Source organism: Gambusia affinis, linkage group LG04 (genome assembly GCF_019740435.1).
Source record: "Gambusia affinis linkage group LG04, SWU_Gaff_1.0, whole genome shotgun sequence".
Taxonomy (NCBI): Eukaryota; Metazoa; Chordata; class Actinopteri; order Cyprinodontiformes; family Poeciliidae; genus Gambusia; species Gambusia affinis.
This window is the reverse complement of record NC_057871.1, coordinates 24629120-24645168: the sequence shown is the minus strand read 5'-3', so window position 1 is coordinate 24645168 and position 16049 is coordinate 24629120. Positions and strand designations below refer to the sequence as shown.

The window sequence follows — 16049 nt, the reverse complement described above, 5'->3', positions numbered from 1 at the left end:
CAATTCTAAATAAAAACTACGATATTAACTAGCGATGCAAACAATTAACTTATAATTAATGGTTTATTAGATTAAAGTTAGTTCCAATTTATTTATAACGTTAAGCTTTGATCTTTCTTCAGTGATTGAGTTTGGTCGCCATTCAGGAGAGGGCGTAGCTTGTCTTCTTTATCCAGTTGATACAGAAACAATGATGGCGGGGCTATCCCAGAACAGGAAAGAGAAACTGTCCAAACAGTCTGGAGTGGGACGTAAAATGCACTTTATGCGATTCCGCTCTGAAATACAAACACTCTTCGGGCTCCTTAAGTTTCACCTTAGTAGCACTCATTCAGCCACGCTGCTTGACGGAGCAGCGTCAACTTCTCACTAAAAATGACTGATGTGCTACGAAGACGAGAGGAGGGGATAACGCAGGGAAACTGAGACATGATGCCAAAAAGCACAGTTGATGTTGAGGGCTGTTGTGAGTTCATAAACCTCTCTCTGTTCATGTGGGTTTAAGTGGCTTACATGTTTTATTTTATTTTTTTTATTTAGCAGCCTAGGCGGTTCCTTATTTGTTATATTTAAAAACATGTCTAAGTCAAATAACTCAATTTTGATCCAGTCAGTATTTTAATATCACTGACAAAACAAAATATAATGGTTGCTTCTTTTTTATAATTCTGCATATTATGAAAAATCTGATCTTTATGTTATCTAAAGACAGTCAGCCCTGTTGATACAAGAAACCGCTGTTTTTAATAAAATTGGGTCATCAATTCATTAGTTGATCGATAAAATCAAATAACTTTTGATTAACTCGTTAACTTGCATCCCTAATATTAGTCGGAATTAAATATTTTTCCTTTACAGTTATTTCTAGTAGTGATAAATAAAATGGTGAGATTGTGTAAGTAATTTAAAACTTGCGGGCTCCAAGTGAAAAAGTACTGTGTGTGTTTTTAGAAACCCCCTTCACATATTAGTGGCTCTAATTTGACTTGTAAAATATACAGGTGACGTGTCAAGGCGATGAAAAACTCACTGGAATCCCACGCCTTCTGGCAATACTTTAAACCAACGTAACCGTCATTATCTGTGCCACGCCATCGGTACAACACATCGATTTTGGAATACGTTTTTCCGTGTGTAGTCCTCTCAGCGTAAACAAAAGCCCGACAGAAAAAACGCACAAAGAGGCTGGAAGCAGACACACTGCTTTTGGGATGAAAAATTCCTCAATCCGTGGCCGGGCACTTCCAATTAATCTGATGGATTAGAATGCAGGAGTTTTATTCATTAGTGTGCCGAGCACAGAGTGTGCATGTCCCAGTGTATCTACGTAAGCGCCAGAAATCTCTGAGGAAGTTTGTTGTTTGCGACAAATTTGCTCACTTGAGGGACGCGTGGCGGTGTGAGAAGTTAGAAAGACAAACATTCAGGTGGCGTGGAGGTAAGAGCAGAGCAACACCCACCGTTTTGTAAAACACAAACTGGCACAAACGTCTACTGGAAACTGATGTCAACCCAAAAGGAGTTTGTAAAAATAAATCAACTCACAAAGCAGTTTTAAGTTATCTTGCCCGGTTGAGGTGAAAATTGTGGAAGATTTCAGTTTCAGCTAATATTTTCATTTGCCAACAAATCTACTCCGACAAAGTAATTAGGTTTGTCACAATAACACATTTTGCTGGACAATAAATTTGTCCAAGAACTTATTGCGATAAATGATAATATTGTTGTTTTCAGAACATTTTCAAGTAATACTATAGTAATAAAGGCATAAAAAGGCAAGAATACATTCTCAAAGATCAGTAAACTTTTACATTTTAATGAACATTTAAACTGGAAGACATTCTTTGATCATTCAGTTTTTGGTAAAAAGAGAACGGGAGAGAAAAAAAAAGAGAAAAACGATAAAGCAAGCAAATGAAAATATTGAGTTTCTTTTACTTTATCATGCGGTTAATTGATTTATTGTTTATTGTGACAGGCCTAAAAGTAATACTGCCCTTTTTGAATAGCTTAAAATACTTTCCACACAATAATATTCATAAGCATGTCACCATTTGGATCTGTATTAGCTGGTCTAACCTGCTGTATGTTTTTATTTTTTACTTAAAGGCACTATTTTATAAAAACAGAATGACATGAACCATCATTTCCTGCTAGTTTCACACAGTAACTGTATGTTTCTAAATAAACGGAGACATCCCTCTTCTTCATTTTAAACTGGCTGAGAATTGCTTTAAGGCATTAAGTAGATCTACACTAGAGACCTGTCAGGTACAATCGCAGCTTACATTCACTCCAATTAATTTAATGGATTAGCTACTTTTTCTTCTTTTAGATTTTGAGGAAGAGCAATCGAGTTAATTGGATTTAACAAATGTCTAAAACTACCCAGTGTTAAAGTAAATTGAAAAGTTGCATGAAAAGTGTTTGAAATGTCTTTTAAAAAATTTTAGATCACAAAGTTCAAGCAGATAGGTAATGTGTGTGGATTTGTCTGCAATCCAGAGAAAACGCTGTGAGCTGTGCGGTTTTGTGATGAGGCTGTTAACATGATTAGTATTCTAAGAGCTTAGTTTAATCAAGACCCAAGCTAGCATAAGAAATCTAACACCAATCCCCCCACTGCGAGGAAAATATGCATCAGTACATTTTCATTAGTAGGTTTCTAAAATAAAAATGTGAATACGTGTTTTATGAGTGATCAGAGCAGCACATTGTAAATTTGTCTCCATGCTCTTTTTCTCTCTCTTTTTGAGGACATGGACTCCAAAAATTTTTAATTTTTTTTTTTTATATAGGAAGTGCACTAGAAACCATTTTTTCAATATTTAATGGAAATTAAGTGGCTGCTCTAAAGTGTTTTGTTCTTGTTAGAAGGCTAAAGCCATCTAACAAGGGACGCTTTGACAAATGATTGTCAAGGACTTCCACAGTACGCCACTCTGCTGTGCAACATTTCAATGAAAATATGCAGACAAAAGCAGAAGCTCCAACAAATATTATAGATTACAAGCTTCCATTTGACAAGTCAAAGCTGACAACATATGTTAGCAACAAATGCAATTTTGCTCTTTTCTGTTTCTTTTTTTGTTGATTTTTTTTTTTTATCTAAAAAGGCAAACCATTGTAATGTCAACCCATAATCAGTGTGGGCTGATAACCTTTACATTTAGCCAGATTTATCCTTTTTCCATCCTCTATGGTGTATTTGTGTATACAGTGTGTGCCTGAATCTGTGCTTTGGATTTGTTTTTGGCTGGTAAAGGTCAGGAGGCACTCAGACAGGGAAGATGATAAATGGAAAAATAAAAATAAAAAAACAGGGGAAAAAAAACCAGTGAGAAGAAGGTAAATACTCTATAAAAGAGATACGAAGTGGAAACAGTTGTATAATTTACACCAGGAGGTGATTTATAATGGCTGTGTTCAAACTACTATTATGATAGGAACTGGGCTTTTTCAAGTTGTTGAGGACAAGGGTGTCAGCTAGGAAAAAAACCAAAAACAGTGCTGATCCTCAGACTTACAAAAAAAGATAACTAAAAAAGGTAAGAGAAATGCCAAAAGCATTAATCTATCACTTCCAAAATATAAGGGAAATAGTTGTTGGTTCACTGAATCTGAAGTAAATACACTCTACTTTAGTCACACGTTTGTGTTTCACAATTTCATCATCTCCTTGATATTTATGCAATGCGGTGTTTACACACTCCGTTGAGATTTCAGCTTAATTACTCTGGAGTCAGTTAAAGCAGTCTGAAGTGTTTTTTCTCTTAACCATATTTCTTTTGAGGAGACGTCAATCATCAAAATGAGATAACTTCCATTTCCTCAGCAGGCTTAGTTATTCCACTAATTTTATTCTCTGGATCACATCCAGTCTAGCCTGAGTGGTGGCTTAATGCCATATTAATTAAAAGGTTGCTATGGTAAATTAAGTGTTAAGGCCTTTCTTACCGGTGGAGTTAAGAATGAGTTAGTGTTCAAAACACAAACATTTTTTAACTGTTGCCAAAGATGACTGGCCTGAAAATTATTGCAATGGAAATCATTGTGAAAAAAATAAATGCAGTAGTCCAGTGTGGGACGGTGAATGGGGCTCGTAGACCAACATTACAAGTGCTGTGATCAGAATTGCAAAGTTTAATTTTCTGGCAGAAGTTCATGAAAATAGAAAAACCAGTGAACACGTTAACTCTCACTATTTTGCAACATTATAATTTGGCTCTGAAAACCCATGTAGGGTTACAACCGACCATGAAAACAGCTACTCTTGTGTGGCCTCCATGTCCAGCACTCGGTAAGGATTGTGGAGAATTATCTGTTCTCCGTGCCAAGATTTTGATGTATGAGGTTGAAGAAGAGTCAGTGAGTTGAATTCATGAATTACATTTATTAATACCAAAATACAGATGGTCCATTTCACATGCTACCTTTCGGCGCTAACAGACAAAAACAGAAGTTTTCCATTCCCTTTCTTAGCCTCTATTGAAGCTACGCCCTAAAGAGGGCGTTCCCTAGTGGTTCATACCCCTTAGCCCTAGCTTTGAGGGCATTTTCTAACATGTCATTTCTTTTAGCTTTAGCATTGCAACTAGCTAAAGCTAGAAAAACACAGAATTATTTATTCTCAACAGGATGCTTTTGCAAATTAACTCTGTGCCTCACCGGAAAGTCATTAGTGTTGGCCAAGATTGTGCAGAATGATATTTAATGTAAAAAAAAAAAAAAAAAGTTATTTCAATAAACTAAATAATTATTTAATTTTATTAAAATCCCTGCAAGTCATTATCAATATTATGAATGATTTAAATAGGTCACCATTATGAATGTTGTTGTTTTTTTTTACCACCACTGAAATTAATTACATTTTGATCATACAATTTATGAAGTTACACTTTTATATGATCAGATTAGAATAATAGTACTAGTAATCAATTATTCCTGAAAAAATCAGAATGGATTTGCACTGAGTACTAAATGTACTGTAATTATACACACAAGCCTACAATTTAACAGTAACTTATAATATTGTGCTTCTGCACTCAATGTTCTGACATAATCAGGTATTATTTATGTAAAGTAATATGTCCAGCTGACCTTTTCTTACTTGTGAGTGGATCTTTTTACTAGGATTTCAGATAAGCAGATACATGGAAACTACACAAGGACTTTACCTCAGTTCAGGTTTAGTCCCGTTTCTTTAACCAGTAGTCAAGGGTCTATTTGCTATTATTTAGTTAATGCGCCTTTTTCTGGATTGCACCATCATGTTCACCTCCATTTATTTAATCTCTTCAGCAAACTCGATAAATGAAGTTAAATCCAGTCAGGGTTTTGCCATCTGGTTCTCATCATTATTCACCCCAATAATTCAGAGCTGAGCTGAATTGTAACACCAACATTTAAATGTGTTGAACCCGACTACCACAGCACAATTTGCACTGTAAAGTCCTCTCTATCCACGACCGACATTTTTAATTGTGACTCTTGAGGTTTAAACTCTGCTTAACGAACTCTGCCGTCTAGAAGGACTGCAGTTTTGATCCGCTGCAGTCAGTGCAGCTCACACCAAAAATGATCCACAGAATGTTGAGCATGTGATTGGAAATTAAGACGCTGAATATGCTTTGCTGCAGACACGTCAGCAGATGGACGAAAATCTAACGTCAGCTGGCTGAGGAAGTACACACCGGACCACACCCACTAACTTTAAAAAGAAAGGAAAAAAGCAGGCCGAGCTTTTCTGCAAGCTGCAAATGTCCACACGGTGAACACGTTGAGGTTTTTTCTTTGCATTAAAAAAATGTTTTATTAGAATTATTTGACTTTTGACTGTTTTTTAGCCCCTTATTCTTAGCAAAATGGTGGAAAAAGAAATGAAAAGTAGTTTTGTGTGTCAATACGTCCTGAACATACATCTGTGTGCCTCTGTGGGGGTGAACGCAGCTTGCTAGCTAATGCTTCTTTCATAAGCTAAATGTAGCGGTACGTTTAAACTAACTGAAAAAGTATAAACAGACTCTTAAACAGCTAAAGCTGCAATATGCAACCTGTACAACAACATGTTTTCTCCATATTTGCTAAAACTGACACCATGTTGTGATTATATGCTATGATACAGATAATCTGTGGGGAAAAAAAGATCAAGCTCCTCCACCTCCTCTGGGTGATACCATTGTGATGTGCAAAAACACATCGCTCTCAGTCAAAAACAACCAACCAGAGCCAGGAGGAATGTCTTAGTGCTGTCAATGGTGTTTGTGTACATGCTCCTCAATGTTCTAATGGTAGAGAAAGCACTCATCGTTTCAGGAAAACAGTTCTTCTGGCATTCTTTATAACCATGATAACTAGCCTTAGCATTCATTGCAGATTATGTTCTGGTGAACTAGCTGTAGCATAGCAGAGAGAAAGGGTGAGAGTGTGAGCGGCGCATTCACGAGGGCGATTGACAGCTGTAAGCCTCCTCCTGGCTCTGATTGGTGTTTTCTGACTGGGCATTGTTTTTCTGCGGTTGGTACTTGGAGCACCGGAAATAGGCAGAGGAACTAAAGTTTTTCCACAGATTATCTGTCTCATTATGCTGTCACGACATAATAATTAATCATTTAACACATGTAAAAAAATCATGCTCTGTAAAACTTACAAACTGCAGCTTTAAATCTGGACAAAACATTTGATAAAAAAAAGAGTAGAAATTAAGCAAACGCTGTCACTTCACTTATTTCTCTTCTGGATGTCACAGACAACAGGAACTGAGCCTGCCTATAGTAGGACTTTCTTTCTTTCTTTGCCTTTTTTATGATTCAGTCTAAATTGTAACAAATATGCTATGTAGGCATGTGTATGCTGTGTATGCTATGGATGTGTGTGTTTCTGCGTCGCATTGTGCGCATTTTGCCTTGTGTGGGTCTTTGTGTGCCATGCGCATCACGCTACACATTGGTGAGGGTGGGATGCTTTGTGCTTGTTTTGTGCGTTGGGGATGCGGTTGGGCTCCTGTGATGGTTTTTGTGCACGTCTTCCGATGACCTCTTGTAGCCGGCCCTGGCCCTCACACACACACTTCCTCTGCCTCTTTCGTTCTTGCTCTCAGTAACGCCTTTCGTCTTACTCTCAAGTTCGTGCCATCATTAGCCGCGTCGCAGTGTTCAAAGGGTGTGACAAAAACAGATTTTTTTGGCGTCATTAGTTTGTGGAGCTTAAATAGAGAACACACAACCGTTTCCTCCCAGGGAGTGTATGAGTGCTGACTGTGTAACAAATTTGTGCCTGTCAAATTTGGGTATAGCTTTGTTAAAGCCAACCTCCACAATGTCCCATTTTGTGAGGGCATAAGCAAAAAATAATAAAATAAAATAAAATAAAAAATGAGCAAGCGGTATTTCGTGGCTGCACAGTGTGACGCACAGCAGCTCCATCTACTTTGTTGTGCCATTTGTCAGTTGACAAATCCTTTCAATGGAGTCTACCTGGCTTCGCTCGCTCATCATTTTAAAGGAATTACACTGTCTGGGAAGATGAAGGGATTAGAGGAGGGGGATGAGAGAAAGTTATATATAAGAAAAAAAAAGGCGAGGGAGGAGTACAAAAATGAGAAGATGGGTATCTATTCAATATCGTGTGCACAGCGGCCATGAAGCCATTGACTGTCGCCACAGACAGAAGAAGAGAGAAAGGATTCAATGTGGCTAATCCATAACTATTTCAGTCTGTTAGCTCAAGAATGTCAAATGTAGAGTGTTAACATGCATCATGTCTCTGTGCTCCACGTCGTCCAGACTGCTGCACTTACAAGAAATAAAGCATGTAGAGCTGAAACTCATGATTAGAGTTCCACAGACTGGTCTTTTTCACAGGCAATAATAAATAAATCTGACACATTCTCTCATTTTTGTGCCATTTGAAATCAAGTTATTAATTCTGACCGACCTAAAACAAAAGAGGCTCAGTCCGATTCATTTTCAGATAGTGAGTAAAAAAAATTTTAATTTCTGAGTATGTAAACTTCTGGTTTCAACTGTATCTGCTTCACTTTCTGAAAAGAATTACAGAATAAATTAGCTTTGATAATATTCTAATTAACTGGGAAACATTCACACCATCAGGCTTTCAGCATGTTTTTTTTTCCCTCAGGAAAAAAAAATAGAAACTGGGGAAATTCAATGTGCCAGCAACAAGTTAAAGGTAAATAAAAATAAACATGTTCAAATTAAGCAAAGAAAAACAAAAATAAGAATGAAAGATTGCACAATAAAGGCAAATATACAACAGAAAACACTTGGTTTTGCATTTCCGTAGTAGCTGTAAAGTGCAAACAGCATTCTTGAAGTTCTCCTCTATTCTTATGTAATCGTACACTGATGCAGCCTTTTCTGAACCTATCGGAAAAAACAAAAATAGTTTGTGCCTGCTTTGTAGGAAATCTTTTATGACCTGCTGACCAATGGATTTAAAAAATATGCCCATAGCTCCAGTTTTTAAAACTGCTGAATTAATTTCTGCTTATATCCAAAAGCCCGTCTTAACACTTGACTAAGCTTTAATGCTGCCATCATCACCGTGTTCAGTCATCTAAAGGGTAGAACATGGTATTAAAATAAAAAAGGACAGACAGGCAAGAAGGAATTATTCAGATTAGCTAAAAAAAAAACAACAACAAAAAAAAAAACACAACACACTTCAGCTTAAGAGCTGCTGCATAATGTGTGAATAGTCAGAGATGCAAAAGATGGACTGGAAATGGAGAATAAATGAACAGAGGAGAGAGAAAGAAGGATTCAGGGAACTGGCAAAGAAAGAAAAATTCACAACGTAACAAGAATTATTAAGCATGTGGGAGTTGTCACCGCTGTGTAACTAGGAATTTATAGAATACATTGTAAACAAAAGGAATATTTTTAATCCCTCTACATTCTATTCTTGCCTTATGAATTTGAAAGTTTCACTTTTATTTGAATAGTGTGCATTTTTCATACCGTTTATCATTTATCATGATAAAAATTTTGATTTATCGTTGTCACAAATCCCAAATGATCTTTTTTTTTATCTATATATATAAATGGTTACATATTGTCTGGATAGATAGTTTTAGTATTTTCTCCATTTGTTTGTTCAATGATGGTGTCATTACGTAACAATACATTTGAAAATATAATTAAATGCTGTTACTATGTGCGGTTTAGTGGTACAAATCACACTTCTGCCGGTGACTGGTGTCCTATAAAAAAATTCATATTATCAATGGGTGTGTTTCTCAAGAGCAGAATTTGAGTTTACTGTCCTACAGTTATAGAAAAGAGGAGTAATAAATGGTTGTTCTATCATTATCACAACAGCACTACAAAATATGTAATAAAACTTTAAATCCATATCATTCAACCCCAAGTGCAACACATATAACGCAAATTTAAGTTATAGTGAAGATGTATACAATTTATCTTTATGAAGCAACAGCTCTGGAAAAGAAAAAAAAACCCCTCTATTTTTATTTGCACTTAAGTGATTAAATCTGGATTCAGAGTTTTGGTCACATTTACTTTCACTTTGAAGTGCAGAAGCTCGCCTGGGCAAAACAAACCCGGCTCAGGGGGAAAGCAGCAAAGAGCTTGGCAGTAGAAATGACAGCGAGAAGAAGAACGGGTGAAAGCTAAATTAAAAGCCGCACTGGATGACTGTGTAGCATATCATCAAAAAGTTTGAAAAATGACAGACGTAACATCTTCTGATAAATAGATCGCCTTTTACACTCCGCAAGAAAGAAGTGGTGGAATGGAAAAAGTGAAGAGGCAGGTGGGAAGGAAGGAGTCGAAACGTGTTTTTATTACTCCACGGGAGTCTGTGTGGATGCTGTGTGGACGCCTCTCAGCTGTGTGTTTGTGCAGAGTTCTGCTGCCTGTGAATAGTAGGTTTCCCCTCCCCCCCGTTTCTGTGTGAAATTGAACAAGTGTGTCCACAAAAACCTCACAGCTCACTTGTGTATTTGACCTTGTCCCTGACTGATGGTGGAAGAGTTTTTGTGCATCTGTGCATACAAATGTCCGGATGGCATATGAAACGATATCCTTTTAGATGTGCTTTTAAAGTACCGTCTATTGTGAGTTATTTATTTTTTTTCTTTTCAAACATCCCACTCATTACTCCATCAGCATCCATCCTCAAGCTCCTTTTTTTTTTATCAACTTCTCTCCACATAATCATTTTCTTCAGTTTTCAACAGATTTTCCTTTTAATTTCACACATGAGTGAACAAACTTAAATGATGACCACCCAATTCGCACCTATGTGACGGCTTGCACACACATCGTCAGTAAGAAGCATTTGTCTAAAAATAAAATTAAAAATTCTTTAAAAAATGTGGTAGACAAAATGGACTGAAACAAAAAAAAAAACAGAAAAACATTAAAATGCCCCAAATATAAACAAACATTTAAAAAGAAATAGATCAAAGCAGTTGAGAAAGGTTAAGTTGAGGAAGAAGTTTTACGGGTTGACAAAATATATTTTTAAAACATGGAGGGAAATAAATGTTTGCATTTCATACCACTTGTCCGTTCTGTGGATTTTTGTGGGCGTAGGGAGGACCTCGAATGTGATTCCACATCTGTCCAGACGTCATTGCAAAAACCACACACTGTTACAGAGAGAAAACAAGAAATACACAGACGTTGAGAGTCTGAGGTGAGGCAATAATGAGAATTTTAACTTAGTACATAAAATAAGGCAATTATTTTATTATTTTCTTAATAATAAATTGTTCCTACACAATTTTCAATTTAAAATTCCACATATTTCCCATCTTGTTTTTCCAGTAATTGTCTAATTGTGTTACACAAAACATAAAGTCCATTTATAAAGCTAACATTCAAGACTGGAGTGTAGTAAAGTACAGTATCTTGACGAACTGAGATCAGCTATTTTGCAAGATGGTTAATGCTTGATCTTGTAAAACCTGAAAGAAATGATTTTACACAGTTTGTAATTATTGATGTCTTATTATCAAAATTGACTAATTTAATTGGACACCATGATGTCCAATTGAAGCTCCGTCTAGAAAATTGAGCTATTCATCTTTAGATTCTGTCAGTATCTCAAAAACCAAAGTGGTTTTGACATAAAAAAAAAAAAGTTAAGTGCTACATCAAAGACAAAGGATGTACGGTGGTTAAAACATAAATAAATCTAAGAAGTCCTTCATTTTTCATAAAACCATATTTTCTATATTTTTATAGACAGCATTAATAGTAGTCGTATTTTTTCAGTAATTATTGTTTTTCTCTATATTTATCCAGAAATTCATTTCAATCCTTTTTAGAAATTTGTGGGAAATATCTCTAGACATGAGGAGAAACTATAAAAATTAATCTTGAGTATTATGCTTTGTCATTTATTTAGCAAGGAGAAATCTTTAATAGTATACCGATAACTATCCCCTTGGTGATTAGAAGGTTTTAACACTAAAGCTGGTGTGTGTTGGTGTGTGAGCGGGTGCATGTGTGTGTGTGCACTCAGTTATCATACCAAGGCAGCCATGGCCCATCCAGTCTTGTTGTATATGAATTCCAAGTTGTTTCTCCTCAGATATAGCAAACCTCCAACCAGAGACACCAAAAGAGCCAAAGCGATAGTCCCGGAATAATTTGGAGGACGGAAGACACGGATCTAAGAGGGAGATAAGAAATCAGCAAATCAATGCAATGAAGACATAAAAAAATTCCTCAAATAAGTGCTACAAGAGCATTTAAAACCTGTACCAAATATTCTCTTCGCACAAATCCACAGTAAAGCACAGGTTTCAACCTTGGAGACGTCAATTAAAGTCTAAAATGAATTCCAGTGATGTTTGTGGCAAGATTTTATGATTTCTGAAACAAAAATAAGGTTTCTCAAACAACAGTGGTATGCAGAGCAAGATAAAAAACTTGATTGTGCATAAAATTTTATTTTGGCAAGCATAATGAATCAGGTTGACATTTTCCCCAACCTGCTTCTCCACTAAACTTGCTCATATATTATCATTTACAAATGAGAAATTCTTAAAAACACTTTGGTTTGCTGACATTTTTTTCCAATGATACTTACGAGGTCATCACTAATTGACTGGTTGCCATAACGCATTCTTACGAGCATTTTGATTGGTTTAAGCACCAGAAGTGTTAGGAACCCTATCAGCATATGTCTATGAAGATGTAAGAATAATTTCGTAACTTTTTTGGGAAGTTTTCAGATGCTTTTATTGATACTTTTTAAATCTTTTATGCTGATATAAATATGCAGATGACACCACATCATTCGTAAACAGAGAGCAACACTGTTGTTGCTGCACATTTTTCCATCCAGCAGATTTGATTCTGGGAAAGAAACGTTCACTATTACTATATCAAAAAACATTTGAAAACTGTCCCTGTCCTAAAAGAAGAAAAACAAAGTCTTAATGACCATTTTGCACATTAATCTTTCTGAGGGAGACATAATTTATTCTATAATCATAAAAAGAGAGAACCGAGTTAGCAAAAACAATTAAATATCTTATGCTAGAAAAGAAGAGGAAAATGTTTATTTTACGCTTCCTAACTTATGCAATGACTCTACATAAATACATATGAAGAAGCAATTAGGTTATATTATTATACTTGAATGGCAGGATTATAAATAGAAGTTCATCAGTAAAATGTTTGGACGAAAACTTGCACATAATCTTTTTTTTTTAATGTTTTTGCACATCTTATTAAATTCTCCCATCTATATTTATGACAAAGCAAAGCTTCCTAAACAGATTATAATTTTATTCATGATTATGTTAATTTATTCAATTATATTTAATGCCTAAACCCTTCCATTCTGAGTATAAACCCGTGACTTAAATTTTAGAGATTGAATTGTTTTGGTAGACCGCACCAATAAACCAGACTGTGTTGGATGACATGTATGTGTAGAGTTAATTAAAATGCTTTTTTTTTTTTTAAAGCAATACAGAAATTTTCAACTGAAGTTGTGTTTTGTATTTACATTTGTGCTTGAATTTGAGGCTGACAGTGAACCATAACAACAACAACAACAAAAGATTGCCCGCAGTTCTTTGACCCTCAAGGCAATGGGAGATCTTTAAAAAAAAAATCTCATAGTATTGACATAACTGCACTTTAAAGCTCCAGCAGATGGAGAAATTGTAAATATGCCACAATTAAAAACAAAAATTAAATCTGGGTTTCTTGCAAATGTGCATTCTTCTGCATCGGTAGTTTATCAGGCTGTACCTGAACGTCTGTGCGATCGGCAATCCACTTGGCCAGCTGCTCTGAGGCGAAGCCGATCCTCTGGAGGTCAAACGTATCGGCCCTCTTAGGTTTCCCCTTTGCAGGGAAATGCATGAAAGTTGGAGCGCTGTTCATGTTCAACTGAAAAAGAAAGGAAATAAGCCTCCGATTGTGAGAATCAATTTGTCAAACATAAACCTGTCATGCATTATTTTTGCCAAGCAAACGATGGAAGAGACAAATATTGCTCAACCTCTCTGTTTCCATGTAATTATTGGCAGCACAGTATACATTGATTGAAATAGTAATCTGGTTTTTTTCAAACCGTGTGTAACGTCACATTCTTAAATATTCTGATTTTGCCTCTGCTTCATTTAAGCCATCACTAATTGGCCCAAATACGCTCTGAGAAATTAATACAAATAAACTTCAAATTATAAGGAAAAAACCCCCGAAAAAACAGATGTGAACAGCAGACTCGGTGATGATTTCCTCACAGTCAGAGCAAAGCTGTAAATGCTCACTCTTCTACATCACCAGCCTTATTTTCCAGGTGTTTCGTGACGCTAAAGTGCTGCTTCCAGCTGTAAAATGGATTTGCTAATCAGTATTTTGTTTATGCCAACGACAGAAGAAAGAAAAACAGCTGTCAACATCGTGTTCACCATTTAGCCACACAATCCAGATAATAAAGCTTTCCAGTGAAGAAATCTTAGGCCATCTTTGTCGACTTGTGGTCAGGTGCCACAATGGCTCAGAAAGGTTTTGGTGTTGAGATGTAGTGGGTAAAATTATTATTAATTTGTAAAAGAGAATCATCTTAGGTGACAAAAAAGTCAAAAATATATGTTTCAGAAATATGATCCATAAGTGATTACAACACATGAGGCTAAAGCTAATGAAGCTACAAAACAAAAAACAGAAACATGTCACCAAATTTCTCTGAATCTAAATGAATGGAGATATATGTAACTTTAAGAAAAGTTTAAGATCTAAAAAGAAAAAATATACTGGTTTAAAAATAAATAAAAAGAATATTTGTGCTGTTAAAATGTATTTTGGATGGAAAGACTTCAAGGTTGTGACACAAACTGCCTACCTGTTGGAAGACGTCAGCTCCTTCATCGTAGTCCACAACCGTGAAGAAGAGCTTGTTGGAAAATGCAGATGAATAACGCCAGGAGTTTGCCAGGACCTGGTATTCTTCATTCGCTTGTCTATAAAATAAACACAGGACAATTACAGCTACCATTTTTCATAATAGTTATGATCTTATACAGTGGCTTAGTTTTTCAAAAGCTCATTTTCCAGGTGCTACTCTCTTATATGGCATTTTGTGGATATGCCATATAAGAGAGTACACATGACATGCATAGAAACTTGCTTTGCAGCCATTACTATTCATTGTTGGTAGAAGAAGGTGTTGTATTTATTATGCTTTGTGTACAATCAGCTCAATAATTTCCATTCTTTCTCTTAACGTTTTCACAGGACCTGTTTTCATCTTACTTTCCTGCACCCTGATCTGCAGAACAGATCATTTAGACAACAGCCATGTTTACAGCTAAACAAAATAAGCACACAAACATAATCAGAAAATGAAAAAAAGAGAAAAAGAAAACGGAACCAAGACACACATTATGCATCTTTGGCAGTCCCACTCTGTCTTAGAAACATCTTTCTTTTCTAAATGCTGAATCCACCTCAGTATGGTCATCTCCTCTGAAGGTTTTACTGAGTGGGAAGTCATCCATCAGGAGACATGAGTGGTGATGTTGTATTTCTATAGGTGCTGCTAATGGTAGGGCACTCCCTTTGAGGCATCAATCATAAAAACACCCATCCAGGCAGAACTCAGGCTGGCAGGGTGAGAGCTGATATTACAAGCATTTTACCCAAATTCAACATCGAATTCTACTTTTAATGTCATTTTTAACCAATTCATGATGCTAAAGCATTTCAGTCCATTGAATGGAGCTTTTATTAAGGACACCCATTTGAAAACCGAGGGTTTCATTAGGATCGCCAGGTGTGTTTTGAGATATAACATCTCAGTGGCTCCGGTTAGCTACCATGTGCGTCCCTTACAATGGTGAGAAAGGAAGAAAACCTTGCAACACTTGGTGCCAGGTTGCACCTCTAGGTGACAAATTCTAACAAACACGCACACGCACACACTCCAAATGACTAAAACTCTTACGAATCCAAGTTTCTATACCAAAGTCAACAAAGCTAATAGGGTACAATGGGGTTTCTGCTTTGTTGAGCAAAACGTCTCTGGCACATGCAGGCAGTCAGCATCTCCATATGGTACGCCCGACATGCCGAGACAAGACAGGATAAAACGAAACGTTCAGATTGCTAATGAGCTTTTACTGCAGCAATATTAGTTTTTATGTTTAGCTACAGCTAAGGAATTGGAAATACAGCAACCTAAATAGCATCTGAACGATATTTCATTCATGTTTTATGTATAAAGAAAGCAAAAGGAATGTGTTGGATCCAATATAAATAACTTCTTGAGGTGTGAAAGGTTGAGGCAAAATTCAATAAGTCTACAAAGATGAACAACGGTCTAAAGGAAACTGTTGTGGACAACTCAATGACAAGATGCAACTCATGTCAAGCACAGAGTGGTTATGATATAAATATCTGCTCAAAAATAAAAGTTCTTGAACCGTGATCAATGAAATGCCACTTCATTTTTTACCTACAAGATCTGCTTGGGTTATTTTCTACACTTCTGCACTGTAAACCACAGTAGTTCCTCTCTTTAAGACAAGCTACTAA

At 36.2% G+C, this 16049-nt stretch overlaps 1 protein-coding gene across 1 annotated transcript in view; it reads right to left on the bottom strand.

The window, feature by feature from the left end:
• tusc3 (tumor suppressor candidate 3) overlaps positions 1-16049 on the bottom strand; it is a 64149-nt gene that overhangs the window by 17893 nt on the left and 30207 nt on the right. The window contains exons 3-6 of the mRNA XM_044114789.1: positions 14359-14476; positions 13260-13400; positions 11524-11664; positions 10547-10636 (exon numbers count right to left, since the gene is read on the bottom strand). Of these exons, the coding sequence (XP_043970724.1) occupies positions 10547-10636; positions 11524-11664; positions 13260-13400; positions 14359-14476 (490 nt within the window). The remainder of the gene's footprint in view (positions 1-10546; positions 10637-11523; positions 11665-13259; positions 13401-14358; positions 14477-16049) is intronic.